The 12,967-nt window shown below is 34.1% G+C and overlaps 1 protein-coding gene across 5 annotated transcripts; it reads right to left on the reverse strand.

Annotated features, from left to right (window-relative positions):
* Window positions 1-2,651: 2,651 nt before the first annotated feature.
* On the reverse strand, window positions 2,652-5,524 carry LOC118736636. Of its 5 annotated transcripts, XM_036466682.1 has the most exons (5): window positions 3,594-5,524; window positions 3,318-3,380; window positions 3,058-3,258; window positions 2,845-3,001; window positions 2,652-2,782 (listed from the first exon to the last, which is right to left on the reverse strand). In XM_036466682.1, the coding sequence occupies exons 2-5, from the start codon at window positions 3,321-3,323 to the stop codon at window positions 2,664-2,666; spliced, it is 483 nt and encodes a 160-aa protein (XP_036322575.1). In that variant the 5' UTR covers window positions 3,324-3,380; window positions 3,594-5,524; the 3' UTR covers window positions 2,652-2,663. The 5 variants fall into 5 exon arrangements, 1 of the variants encoding a protein (XP_036322575.1); XR_004992753.1 differs by lacking the exons at window positions 2,652-2,782; window positions 2,845-3,001 and having other exon boundaries at window positions 3,214-3,380; window positions 3,594-3,977; window positions 4,035-5,524; XR_004992751.1 differs by lacking the exons at window positions 2,652-2,782; window positions 2,845-3,001 and having other exon boundaries at window positions 3,214-3,380; window positions 3,594-3,821; window positions 3,894-5,524.
* Between the last annotated feature and the right edge of the window lie 7,443 nt (window positions 5,525-12,967).

Below are 12,967 nucleotides of genomic sequence, written 5' to 3' on the forward strand. Positions count from 1 at the left end.
GGGATAACCAACTCAACAGCCATAACTACGTGGTTAGCTCCGGTGGGGACATGGTATTAGCGTTCGAACCAACAACGATGTCACACGTTTTGTCACTTCCGTTTGCCTTAGCATTTTTCTGACTGTTTGAACGATTCTCAATTACACCAGTGCCTTCGTTTAATACAAGAACTGCTTCAGCGTCGACAGAAATTGTGGACTTGATACGTTATTAGAGTTGCTGTTGTTTGCGACTTGCACATTTGTCGAACAAACAACGTCACCAGAAGCACAATTTGCCCGTGAAGCATTGTAAGAAGGCGAGACAACAGAAGCGACAGTTAAGTCATGCAAATTAGGAGGACGATCATAAGAGTTGTTATTACATGCACTTAGGCAGACACTAGAGTTCGTTGAATTTGCAAAAATGCGATTGGCAGCATTAACATCGGTGGTTATACCCTTGGTGTTGTTGTTGGCAGGGTTATATTTTGATTTATTAATATTATCAATTTGAGTTTTAATGTCTTTAATTTGCTTAAGCTGAAATTAGTCAAGAAGGTAAACCTACCGGTACGTAAACCCGAGTCAGCTGACACGAACTGTCTTACCAAAGCGCCATGTAAATGAAAACTCAACACCGCAGAATTTTTCTGTAGTTGTAGTTCGTAGCGCAGAAATCTGCGGAATTTAGATTTTTCCGTGTCAGCTGATTTCTCCTTCTTTAGATGGTTGCCACATCGTCAGTTTTGCAGATGGTAAAAAGTTATAAGTTCCTATTCAAAATACGTTTAAAATATTTGAAATGTACTATTGAATAAGGTTTTTTGTTAAAAACTAAGTAGTTTATATTTAGCTACGATCTATTATAACACCAAAAATTGTAGTTGAAAGGGTAAGTTTATGAAAAGGCATTGAAGAGTGGCAACAGTGTAGTAAGCAACACTGAGGGCTCCAGTAATCGAAAAAATTCTGCGTATACAGACTGCGTTTAAGTATACGTTCTGCGTTCTCGACTAATTTCAGCTTTAGGTAACTTATTGAATTCCCCCCTACGGGACAACTGAGTGATCACTGATGAATCATCTAAGTATCAGCCTTGGAGTATTAACCCCTCAGATTATACATCAGGTTTCTACAGCGGTTTTGAAAAATCTAATGGATTCTTTCCTGTAGGTGTGATTTTGCCTCTCATTTTAACATGTGGGTTTTAGCCGTATTTGTAAATATTAGCACCATATGTTTGCACTACTCACTCGCCTTATTTAATCAACTCAGCTCGTATGGAAACATTCCTCAGATCTTACCAATAAGAGCTGATGGACAATTTTGTCAGGTATTAACCATCATAACTGATACAATACTCACTAAGATCTGATGACTCAGTCTGATGTATAAATCAGTCAGATCTGATCAATCAAAGCTGATGTAAATAATAGTCACGTATGATTAATCAAATTGATATATAAATCAATCAGCCCTGATTAATCATAACTGATGTAATAAGTAGTCAAGTCTGATTCAACAGATTGATGTATAAATCAATCAGATCTGATAATCTGCAGCTTAGAAAGCGGGCCTGCTGAATCAAAAAAACTATTTTAAATTTTTTTCATATTTCTGTGTATTTTCACATACAAAAATATTTAAATAACTTATAAATAACTACACACATCTGTAAAAGAACTTTATTTCGAAAGAAAACGACAGTATACTTCCATTCTAATAGCCTTATTCATAAAAAATAAAATTGCTTTACAAAAAGTTTATAAATTGAAAAATGTATGAAAACGTCAATTTATAAAACTTTTTAAACCTACTTTATTTTTTATGAATAAGGCCATAAAAGTATAAAAAAAGGTTTAAAAAACTAGATGAAAAGTCAAAATTTGTTACTTATTCTATTAACGTTACCATATTTACAAAACAATAAAAATAGACGAAAATTCAAAATGTGTTACTTATTCTATTACTTTTTTATGGTTTTCATACATATTTTAAATATACAGTAAACCAAATGAAAACTGGGCGCGACATTTTTGCAAGTTTTGGCCATTTTTCTTTAGTTAATTTAATGTAAATTTTTTTTAATAAAGTATAGCTGATTACTTCACATATAAGTTCAAATTTCAGCCTTAGAAAAAAGTTCATACCAATATTTTAATTAATTACAGTCATGCGAAACGACATGTTGGCCAGTTTTCGCTATTTTTCCATTGTTTGTTTACTGTTTATTATTTTTTTTTAGAAATACAGCTCATTATCTAACAAAAACAATACAGGTCCGAATTTCAAAAGTTAGAAAAAATCAACAAAATGTTACAACAAACTTTTTATTAAGATTTTCTAGAAAAATTCTAGGTATGCAATTTTATAGCCTATTTTGTATGACAGAAAATAATAACACCATCCGCTAAAAAAATTATCAAAAATCAACGCGAGTTTATGGCTACTTGAAACTTGCACTTTCTTAAGCTAGAATTTAATAGGCTATAAAACTGCATACATAGAATTTTTCTAGGAAATCTTAATAAAAAGTTTGTTGTTGTTGTAACATTTTGTTGATTTTTTCTAATTTTTCTACAAAGTTTGAAATTCGGACCTGTATTAATTATGTAATTATGTAATTATTATTATAATTTAATTGTAATTTAATTATTGTAATTATGAATTATTTACATACATTATTTTTTGTCGCTTTTCTTGGAGTCGTATTTTTTTTGATGAAGACGATGATGACTCCGCTCCACTTGCTTTTTAACCGCGTGCTCGAACTCCTTGGAGGTCATTTTATTGAAAACGTCTAAATAAGGAAGAAATGTATTTAAACGAATGCATTATTGACACTATTATTTTTTAGTTTACCGCGCAAAACATGCTCAAATAACGTTAGTTCTCTCAAGGCTTTCTTCTCCCACCTCCCTTCCCAATTAAATTCAGCCAAGGACTCATCGGTGAAAAGCTTTTTGAAAACGCCGCCAACGTCGTCCGATACGCCTTTGACTTTGTACAAGTATGTGGTCTATTGAAAGGGGGTTGTTTTTAATAAAATCAGTTAAATTCGCTATTATTACTTACCATTGCTTTCACATACTCCTTGGCCTTTAATACCTCGATCGGGGTATATGCGGAGCAGGGCAACATGCTGGCAATTTCATTCATAATTTTGTCACATGCATCGCCCGTCATACGACAAACTTCCTTTTCTATATTTTGCACCGATACCGTTATTTCGCGTGCTGATTTCGCTAGAGCGAGAAATTCCGCGTTTTCGACTGCCTGCAAAATCGAGTACTCATATGTTCATAAATTCTTATTTTTCACAAAACAACACTTACATTCATTTGGAGTGATATGAATTTCTTCTCCAGCTCCGCCTGATTTGTTGACAACTTTGCTTGCTAAAATAAAAAAAATATACAAAATATATATATTGTTTATACATATGTATGCATTTATTATGTATATATATTTATGTACATATGTATTTATATGTATGTATGTATGTATTTTATAAAAAAAAAACAATATACAAAAAAACTAACCAACTAACCAAAAAACAAGCCTGGTATTAATACAGCTTTTGTAAAGAGTGAGGTATTTCAAGGACTTACGTTATTGATGCTTGTCTGCAAAGTATCCCATATGGCTTTTTGGTTATTAAGAATGATGTCCAGCTTCGCGTTTATATCTTTAATGATTTTCAAGAATTAATATTAAAATCGTAAGTGTTAGTTACATAGTTTTTTAAAATAGGCACTTACCATCACTCGGAGAGCAAACTTGGCTTACACCTGCCGCTTCCTCTTCTTAAACATTGGTGTCCAGCTTCGCGTTAATATCTTTAATGATTTTCAAGAATTAATACTAAAATCGTAAGTGTTATTTACATAGTTTTTTCAATAGGCACTTACCATCACTCGGAGAGCAAACTTGGCTTACACCTGCCGCTTCAACATTGGTGTCGTAGCACCTCTTCTTTATAAGGGATTGGCCCACTAAAATAAAGAACGATGGAATTATGTGATGAAACATTTTTCATACATTCCACTTACTTTCGACTGGAGACTCCTCACAAAACGACTCATCAAGAATATTGCTTGAATCCATGTGCATGGTTCATATTATTATCATGGATCATATCATACATATTATTATTATGGTTCATATATTATATTATATTCATATTAAATGGTAGCAAAAATTTAATTTAATTTGAATGTGTAGCAAAATTGGAAAAGTCGTGAAACAAATGGTGTAATAAGGTTATGAGCAAAAACTTTTCATTAAAAGGAATACAAAAGTACTTATAAGTAATTTCATTCCTTAATATTTCCACCGTTTCCGAGGCTAAAACACTTGTAACCACTATTCACAGACCTGAAGACGAAGTAATAGGTTCCAAAAAGAAGCTCTCGATTTTCTGAAAATATCTACACAGAACTCTGTCTGATTCTCCTGATTTTGTGACTTTTATAACTTTGATTGGGCCTTTCTTCTCACAAAAAAATAGCTGTATTTCTCTTTTTTATCATCCAAAGTGAATGAACCAAAGTCATTCAAAGTTTTGAAATACATTTCTGATCCTTGCCGTTCTTGAATCCTCAGAAACAATTGCTGGAGTATATTATGAGGATTTTTAATAATTTTTTTTAAAAGCTGCATGAAATTTTCATATTTGTACGCGGAAAACGAGTCTAATGGACCTAATTCATCAACAGAGTCAGGCAAGTGGAGTAACCCATGAATATTAAAACTTACTTTCTCATCGCCATATAAAGTTCCAAAAAAAGTAACGAAATCTTGCAACATTTTTCGGGCAATACCGGTCTCTCTTCTACAGGACTTTTCACTAGAAAGAAGTCTAATAGCACTGTGTAATAACAGGAAATGATAATAAGAATCTTCACTTATACAATCCTTTAAAACAAATATTCCAGTGTAGAGCAAAAACTGTCTAAATTCAGTTGGCTTCCAATTAGAAACTTCATCTAAGCTCCTGGGAAGACGACCAAATTCAGACGGAACAAATTGTGCGACAAAAGTAAGTTTATCATTGATTCTTTTAATATTGCATTTTTTACCCGTAATAAACAGTTTCAGCAATTTCTTAACTGCGCCTAAATCCACCAAATGCATGGAATCGAGTGGAAATTGGGAAACCATGCCGAATCCCGCTTCCTCTAAAACACTTTTTGTTTCCTTAAACTGAGTAAGGTGATGAAAAGTACTGGCTCTCATTGCGAAGGACTTATCTGACCTGGGTAGACCAACCTTTTTCGGAAAGCAAACTCTTCTCTCCTTATAAAGTCCTTCTGCGCTACACTTAGGACATCCGTTTTTTCCATTGTGACCTATTACTCCTGTTACATAAGCCCTGGCTGGACAATCGCAAATAAAAACACGAATATTAAATGGTTTTAAAACTGCCATGGAACCCACTTTAATTCCGTTTTATTTAAGTGATTTGGCCTCTGTACAAAAATCACGCATGAAGTCGTTGATGTTTTTGGGTTTACTTAACCCAGAAAAGCAACCAATGACAAAGGGGCTAATACGCGGGAAATCCGAAAGAGATCCTAAAATTGGCCATAATACTCGGTTAGAGCTCTTGAACAACCTAAGTCCATCAATACCTATGTCAATTACAATTTCTTCCTTATTGGCTAAGAAATTTAAGCTCTCTGACATGAAATAAGTTTGAACTCCTAAATACAAAAACTCGCCATTAGGTATTTGTATAACAGAAACCTTTTTTCTACTGGTTCCCATAAGTGTTTTGGCTGTCATTGGCAAATCGCGATCACCTGCCCTATGCAATGTTTGCAGAAGGTCGTCCACGGCAATTCGGGATATATTATTTCTCATGGCCCAGAACTTAATTTCGTAAGCTTTACTAAGTTCTGCAGCTTCTTCGCCCTCACTCTCGTGTAAATAGAACTGTTCCTGCTCGCTATCACTATCAGCAGTCAATTCCCTATGGGGACTTGGACATTTATCCTCACCCTCACTATCACTGACACCAACACTTAAGTCTTTTTGGGAACTCGGAAGCATAAGTACGGAGGGACATTCAATTATATTAACATTTGCTACACATTCCATTGCTTGAGTACATTCCAAAAGTTCTCTAAATCTTTTCGCATCAGATTCAAAGATCCTTTTTTCCTTACTCACGCAATTCTGGAAATACCTCTTTTTCATATTATTTAAACAATTGTTTATACCATGCACAATTTAAGATAATTATCTTCTTATTTTCAGCTATATTCCACCTGGGATTTGATTGGAAAAAACACAAAACTTTCCGAAATTCTTCGGCGATTTGGTAAAATTTAACATAAATACTTCAAAATGGCGGGCGCGTTGCTTTGCGAAAATTTTAGTGATGAGAAATTTGGCTCTGAAAAGTATTCGGTATGAACGAATTTGGTTTCCAAGTATTATTTTTTTGGTTTTGTTAATTTTTTGTGGTGCTAGTTTTTATACTCAAGACAAAAATGCAATTTAATTAGTTTTTTATTTCAATTTTCGATACAAAGCAAAATTATTTCCAAGGTAAAATTCTAAAATAAATATCTTAAATAGTTCACTTTACATAGTACTCGGATATATTTGGTATTTTGAAGGTAGCAACTACTTTCAATCAGCATGAAATGCAACTCTGTGAAATTAGCTGAAAACAGTCGTAGTACATTGTTGCTATCTCTTTCTTTCAAATTTTGAGGGGTTTCATTCTCGCTAGTACACAGGATTGAACTAATATATGTCCACACGATTGAGAGAATACAAAGGTTGCGCCGATCTCGGACCGCTATTCCTCTCTTAACGAATTTGACAGAATCGTAGTTTGCATGACGTCACACTTGTGCAACTTGTTTACGTTTTCCTTGCAACATTTTTTCTTCTTCTTCCATTCTTGCTCACGTTTTGGCATTTCTCTCTCGCAATTGCACCAGTCTGACGTCACACAAAAGTTATTCTCAAAAATCCTCTCTGATCGGCGCAATCTTGTATTCTATCATTCTTGATATGTCCATACTTGCATTTGTGTTAGTTCACTGGTGTGCGTGTATTAGTTTCCGTCAGGTTTGTCTAGTAGGGCCGGTTAAAAGCCATAATAATCGAATCAAAACATCGAATCAGACATGTCCATACAGTCATTACACAGATAAACAATATTCCGGTTCTTTTTAAAAAGATTCATATCGTATTCAGATATTTGGCCTTTAAGACACGAACGGTGAAAACGCTTTTTACAAAACCCACTGCAATGTACGATGGCAGAGTCATTTCTTGTGAAGGCTTTGTCACAAACCCCACACGAATCCTCCATTCTATTTGGCAAAAAATAAACCTCAAGAGCTTAACATAAACACTACTCATAAACTCGGACTTTGCCATACAAATAGTTTTCGTTTAACTCGCCTTAAACACCACTTTTATTTGGAGTTAAAGCGCAATTCAACCATTTTTTTATCGAATTTGATTTGTGTCTTTGATAATCCAAACCTGCATCCCAAGACCGATAGAATACAAAATTGGGTTGATTGATGTGAAATTCGGGAGAGTAACGTGAATATGTCGTCATCGCAGATTTGCCGGTGGAGAGAGCTGAGAGAGATCTATCAGTGTGTATATGTTTTGCATATGTATATGTATATGTGTATTAAACAGGCAATACACAAAATCTCCTATGACGTCATATCTCTGTCAAAATTTTCAAGAGAGAGTTAGTGGCTTTCCCATGACACCCCAATTACGGAGTTCGCTCTCTTATTCATAATTCGAACTCCAATTACCCTTCGAATTACGTAATTCGCCATACAAAATTTTGAGAGCAAATTATCTCATTTGATGGTAATTCAGATCCAATTACCAAAGAACGTAACGCCCCTGTTGCACACTTTCGCTACAATTATAACGAGTTGTCGCTTCTTGTTATCTACGTTCTTTGCAATTACCATGCAAATTACGGACAAGTATCGGAATTTGTTGAAACCAGCTCACAAATCAAAACTGGCACTTTTTCTGAGTGCGAAAAGTAAAGTCTATATATATGTGTGCATCACCAATTTAATACGGAAACTTATACATACATTTTTAGCAATAATTTGCATTTTGCATAACTTTTGTAGCGAAGAAAAAAAAACAAAATACAGAAATAAAGAACTGTCAAATCGTCAAATGGAATTAAAAATGCACACGTGGGAATGGGGTAATTCGCGATCGTAATTGGAAGAGCGAACAAAGTAATTAACGGTGGCGTGGGAAAGCCGTATTATCCTTTATAACACTGGAAGATCATCTAACAACGCGTCTTCACAGTTGAGAATTATTGCCTACCATATGTCATTTTGTTTGCTAAATATGTATAAGTTTTATCAGTGGCAATATTTGTGTGTGGGCATTTTTCATCTTGATAAAAGTATTTGTAAGATGGCTTAAAACAAGTATGTTCGTTGCATTGGACTGCAAATATGCTTAAAAATGTTTAGAAAATGTGTTATTTCGCGTCCAAGTACATAATCAAAAATAACACAGGCCCAGCGGCGGCTACAGACTTTTTTTGGGGGTGTTTTCCGAGAAATTTTCCCACTTACAGGTCTATTCTGCACTGATAATAAAAAGTTTGTAACCGGTAAATAAAGTTCCTGTAAATTTTTTTTCGTATTCTGTATACTCTTGTAACCGGTAAATTTTGTTACCATCTCATAAGCTGGTAACAAATTATTGCCCCGTGAAGTATGAAATGCCAGGATTTGCACAATTCTCCATAGCTGAATTGCTGAATATTTTAACTGCATTACCAACGTTCCTATGTAGAATCGTGGTGACAAGAACTGGTAACATTTTTTGGTGATACAATTTTCCGGTTTAAAACATCTTCGGTAACGTGCAGAATAGACCTGTTAAGGGCCGTTTACATACGACTTTTGCTTCGCTTTGCTTCATAATTCAGCTTTGACAGATAAGTTCAATACACGATTTTATACGAGTCCTGCTAAATAGATGCGAGGAAAGCAAAACGAAGCAAAATCTTCGGCAACTCTCAACTTTTGCGCGCTTTGGCAATCAGCCGTCTACTTGGATCTTTTCTCGTGCGCTTGCATTTAAATTTAATGACGGAAAATAAGGAAAATAGGAACTATTATTGCTATTATTAGTGCATATTATTATATTGTTATCTAATTTACAGATATAAAATATGGAGGATAATGACAACGCAAAAGCTGTCAAAGCGTTTATTGTAGCATACCTTCTACGTTTCACGCTTTGTTGTCAAAGTTCGAGCTGTCAAGCAAAGCGAGAAAAGTCTTATGTAAACGGCCCTTTATTCTTATTACTTTAAACGAGTAATCCTATATATATATATATATATATATAGGTATATAGTAGGGTCATCCTTAATAACTAACCTTGCGAGTTTATGGCCCTAACATGACCTTTTTAATGGGAAGGAAATTCTCCCATTTGGAAAAATTTTTATTTAAAAGGTGTCGGTGGGCATTTGAAATTTTCTGTGTAAGTAACATGCAAACAAATTTGTTTTCATTAAAAATTATAACTTTTAACCGTTAAAAAAAGTTATAATAAAGGGATACACGGTTTTTCTGGGCATATTCTTGTAGGGCATTAAATTCTCTAAAAGATGATCCTGAAATTCGTTGTCTTAGAGACGATTAAGAGTAATAAATATGTTAATGATATTCCTGAACGAGGTATAGCGTTGATACAAAATTATAATCGAACTTTGACGAAAGACGAAGAACAAACGACTTTTGCAAGTATCACAATGAAAATTAAATAATTTCAAAATAAATAATCAAAACTTTTTAATATGTGGCGGTCTTATAATTATACAATGCGATGTACTATTAACTTGTTTGACTTGTGCTTAGAGAAACTTTGAATTGTTAATTTATTAGTTATTTATGTGTTAATATAAATATAAAAAAAAAATTTGTGGGTTTTAATGTTGAAAAAGAGAGTGCTAAAAGTCGATTTTTTGAGCGGGTTCTACGCCGTCTTTCTTCTAGAAAACCGAACGAAAAGTAAACAAAGCAAAGAAAACACGAAAATCCAGAATTAACTAAATTTATTGTCAGCCATTTTAAACACACAATTTAGTTACAATGATTCATTAAAATGCTTTGAAACGAGTTGTCATGTTGAATAAATTCTTCTTTACTTAAAGAAAAGTGTAAAATAGGGGTGCCTGTGATGTAAACAAATGCTCAGCTGACGAACCGGCATTCACAAACTTTTTTCTCAAAATAAATTACAAGAACATGGTCGCGTTCTTACATGATTTTGTATTTTTGGTTCATGATTTTACCCTATTCGAACAGTAGCGCGATTCAGTCCATAAGAGCTGACAAATTTATGCAATTGCAGAAATATGCCATGGATTGTGAGCGACCTTTATTAAACTGTCATGGTAAAACTTTTGCAAAAGAATTTCACGGCTGATTCAAAAATGGTTGCTAATAAACGTCAATTTTTTGTTGGGTTTTTCTCTTTTTATTTTCCTTTCAATAATTCTAGTTTCCATTTTGCTTTACGTTTTCTTTTTTGTGCATCAGCTTTGGTTTTGTTTATGAATTTAATCAGGTGATAGAAATGTCAACCAGAGTTGCAATGCATAGCATTTTTATGCTATGGATTTTCGGTATTGCAAATTTGTCAAGCCATGACAAATGCAAATGCGTGTGTTTTGTTTGTGTATTGCAAATAATTTGCAATACAAATTTGCCGTGCAATGATGCTAGGCAATTTGCACCGGATCGCGAATAGCCCTAGAAATTCGTAAACGATGCGGAGCAAATATTTAGATTTGACCTCAACTTGAGGTTAAGCTGAGAACTAGGGTATTTCTCCAACGTTTGAAAACTATGAATAATATTACTAGTTTAAAAGCAAAATTTTTTTTATATGTAGATATTTATATGTTTGATTTGGCAACTCTTATAAGGCTGCGATTCTCCAAACTCATTTAAGTGGAAATTTACTTTAACGTATTTTTATTTAATTCTCATTTAAATTATTTTCGGTTTCAATAAGCTATTTATTTAAGTATGTCAAAAGTGGTTTTAAAACAGACTAGACCAGCGAAAGCTTTCATTTGCACTGACAGCTTTTGAAAGCTTTGGCACGCTTTGTTGTAAATGCAGGGCTGGTATACAAGTAAGCAGCAGATACATAAAACTGTGGTGTGTGTATATCTGATTTAATTTTTATATAAGTGAAGCGCATAGGTTACTTAAATCAAAATTAAAAACAAATTAAAATTGATTGGTGAAAACAAAAATTTGAAAATTAAAGTAATTTTCACTTAAATGAATCTAGTGAAACGCAGCCCAAGGAAAATACAACAAGTATGGCGACAACTGCGCAATTTTTAGTCTAGTTTTGATTTTGGTGGCCAGATCGTACTGTAAAGTATGGAAATTAAAGTAATTTTCACTTAAATGAATCTAGTGAAACGCAGCCTAAGGAAAATAAAACCCGGAATTTCTTTGCACACTTATTGCACTAAAATCAAAATCGTTTTGATATTTAGCTCATGCTTTTGTTATTGTACAATAATTTGTGTTGCGTATAGCGACAACTGCGCAATTTTTAGTGTAGTTTTGATTTTGGTGTACAGATCGTGCAGTAAGGTATGGATAGGAGCGTAGAAAAATATTTTTTTTATACCCGAGCGCACTTGTGCACAAGGGTTATTATAACTTTGTTCACATAACGGTTGTTTGTAACAGGCAAAACGAATCGTGATAGATATAGACAAATGTATACATAAATGATCAGAATGAAAAGAGTAATCGATTAAGCGGTGACTGTCTGTCCGTCCGTCCGTCCGTCCGTCCGTCCGTCTGTCCGTCCGTCTGTGCACACGATAACTCGAGTAAAAATTAAGATATCTTAACGAAACTGGGTACGTGTACTTCTTTCGGGCGTAGGACGGATGGTATTGAAAATGGGCAAAATCGTACAATAACCACGCCTACCTCCCATATAACGGTAATTTTCAGAAATACAAAAACTGCGATATTTTAGTAACTACTGAAGATAATTCACTCAAAATTGATATTTATAATAAATTTTAGACGAAAAATAAGAATATTAAAATTTTTTTGAAAATGGGCGTAGCCACGCCCACTTATGGTTACATGTGTATATCTTGGTAACCGCTGCATCAATTTATTCCAGACTTGGCACAGTTGTTGGCCCTGGTACAGCATACCAAATGGCCGACAATTTTTAAAATCGGACAATAACCACGCCCACATCCCATATAACGGTAATTTCGATAAATACGAAATCCTCGATAAATCAGTAAATATTAAAGCTAATTTATTCAAAATGATGGTTGCAACAATTCTTTGCCAGGAAATACGTTTATGATAAAATTTTGGAAAATGGGCGTGGCACCGCCCACTTATGATCACGTATATGTATCTCGCTAACCGTTCTAGCAATTTGTACCAAACTCGGTATGGTTATTGTGCTTGCCACATAAAAGTAAACCATTGAAAATTGTTGAAATCGGAATAAAATTACGGTCGCTTTTCATATAACGGTAAATTTCAGAAATGCTTGAAATTTCAATATTTTGAAATTTAAGGACGCTAGTTTACTTAAAATTTATACACGCCGGCTTATCATGTAGCGGTAGCTTTCGGAAAGGTGGAAAACATATATTTAATACTTGCGCCGGGTATTTAATGTTCGGCTCCGCCCGAACTTAGACTTTCTTACTTGTTTTAATTCTGTTTTGCGTTTTAAAGCTGAAGCTTACAAAATATACAATGCACATTCATATTTCTTACACATATTTACTTGAGCAGCGCTTCTCCAAAATAAGGTTTGCGCAATTGTACTGTGTAGTGATTTCCACAAAATTTCCTTGTGCAATTCTAGGGTTGTGCAATGATTTTGTGTGGTTTAGGGTAGGGATCCATTAATCGGCCTCGGCATAGGCCTT

This window comes from Rhagoletis pomonella, unplaced genomic scaffold, assembly GCF_013731165.1.
Source record: "Rhagoletis pomonella isolate Grant_MI unplaced genomic scaffold, Rhpom_1.0 Rhpom_scaffold_00003, whole genome shotgun sequence".
Taxonomy (NCBI): Eukaryota; Metazoa; Arthropoda; class Insecta; order Diptera; family Tephritidae; genus Rhagoletis; species Rhagoletis pomonella.

Bases quoted from the DNA above. Each gene is read 5' to 3' on its own strand.
- LOC118736636 (XM_036466682.1), bottom strand. The intron at 3,002-3,057 runs GTAAGTAATAAT...CCCTTTCAATAG, and splicing joins AGGAGTATGTGAAAGCAATG to ACCACATACTTGTACAAAGT. The intron at 2,783-2,844 runs GTAAACTAAAAA...TTCCTTATTTAG, and splicing joins ATTTGAGCATGTTTTGCGCG to ACGTTTTCAATAAAATGACC.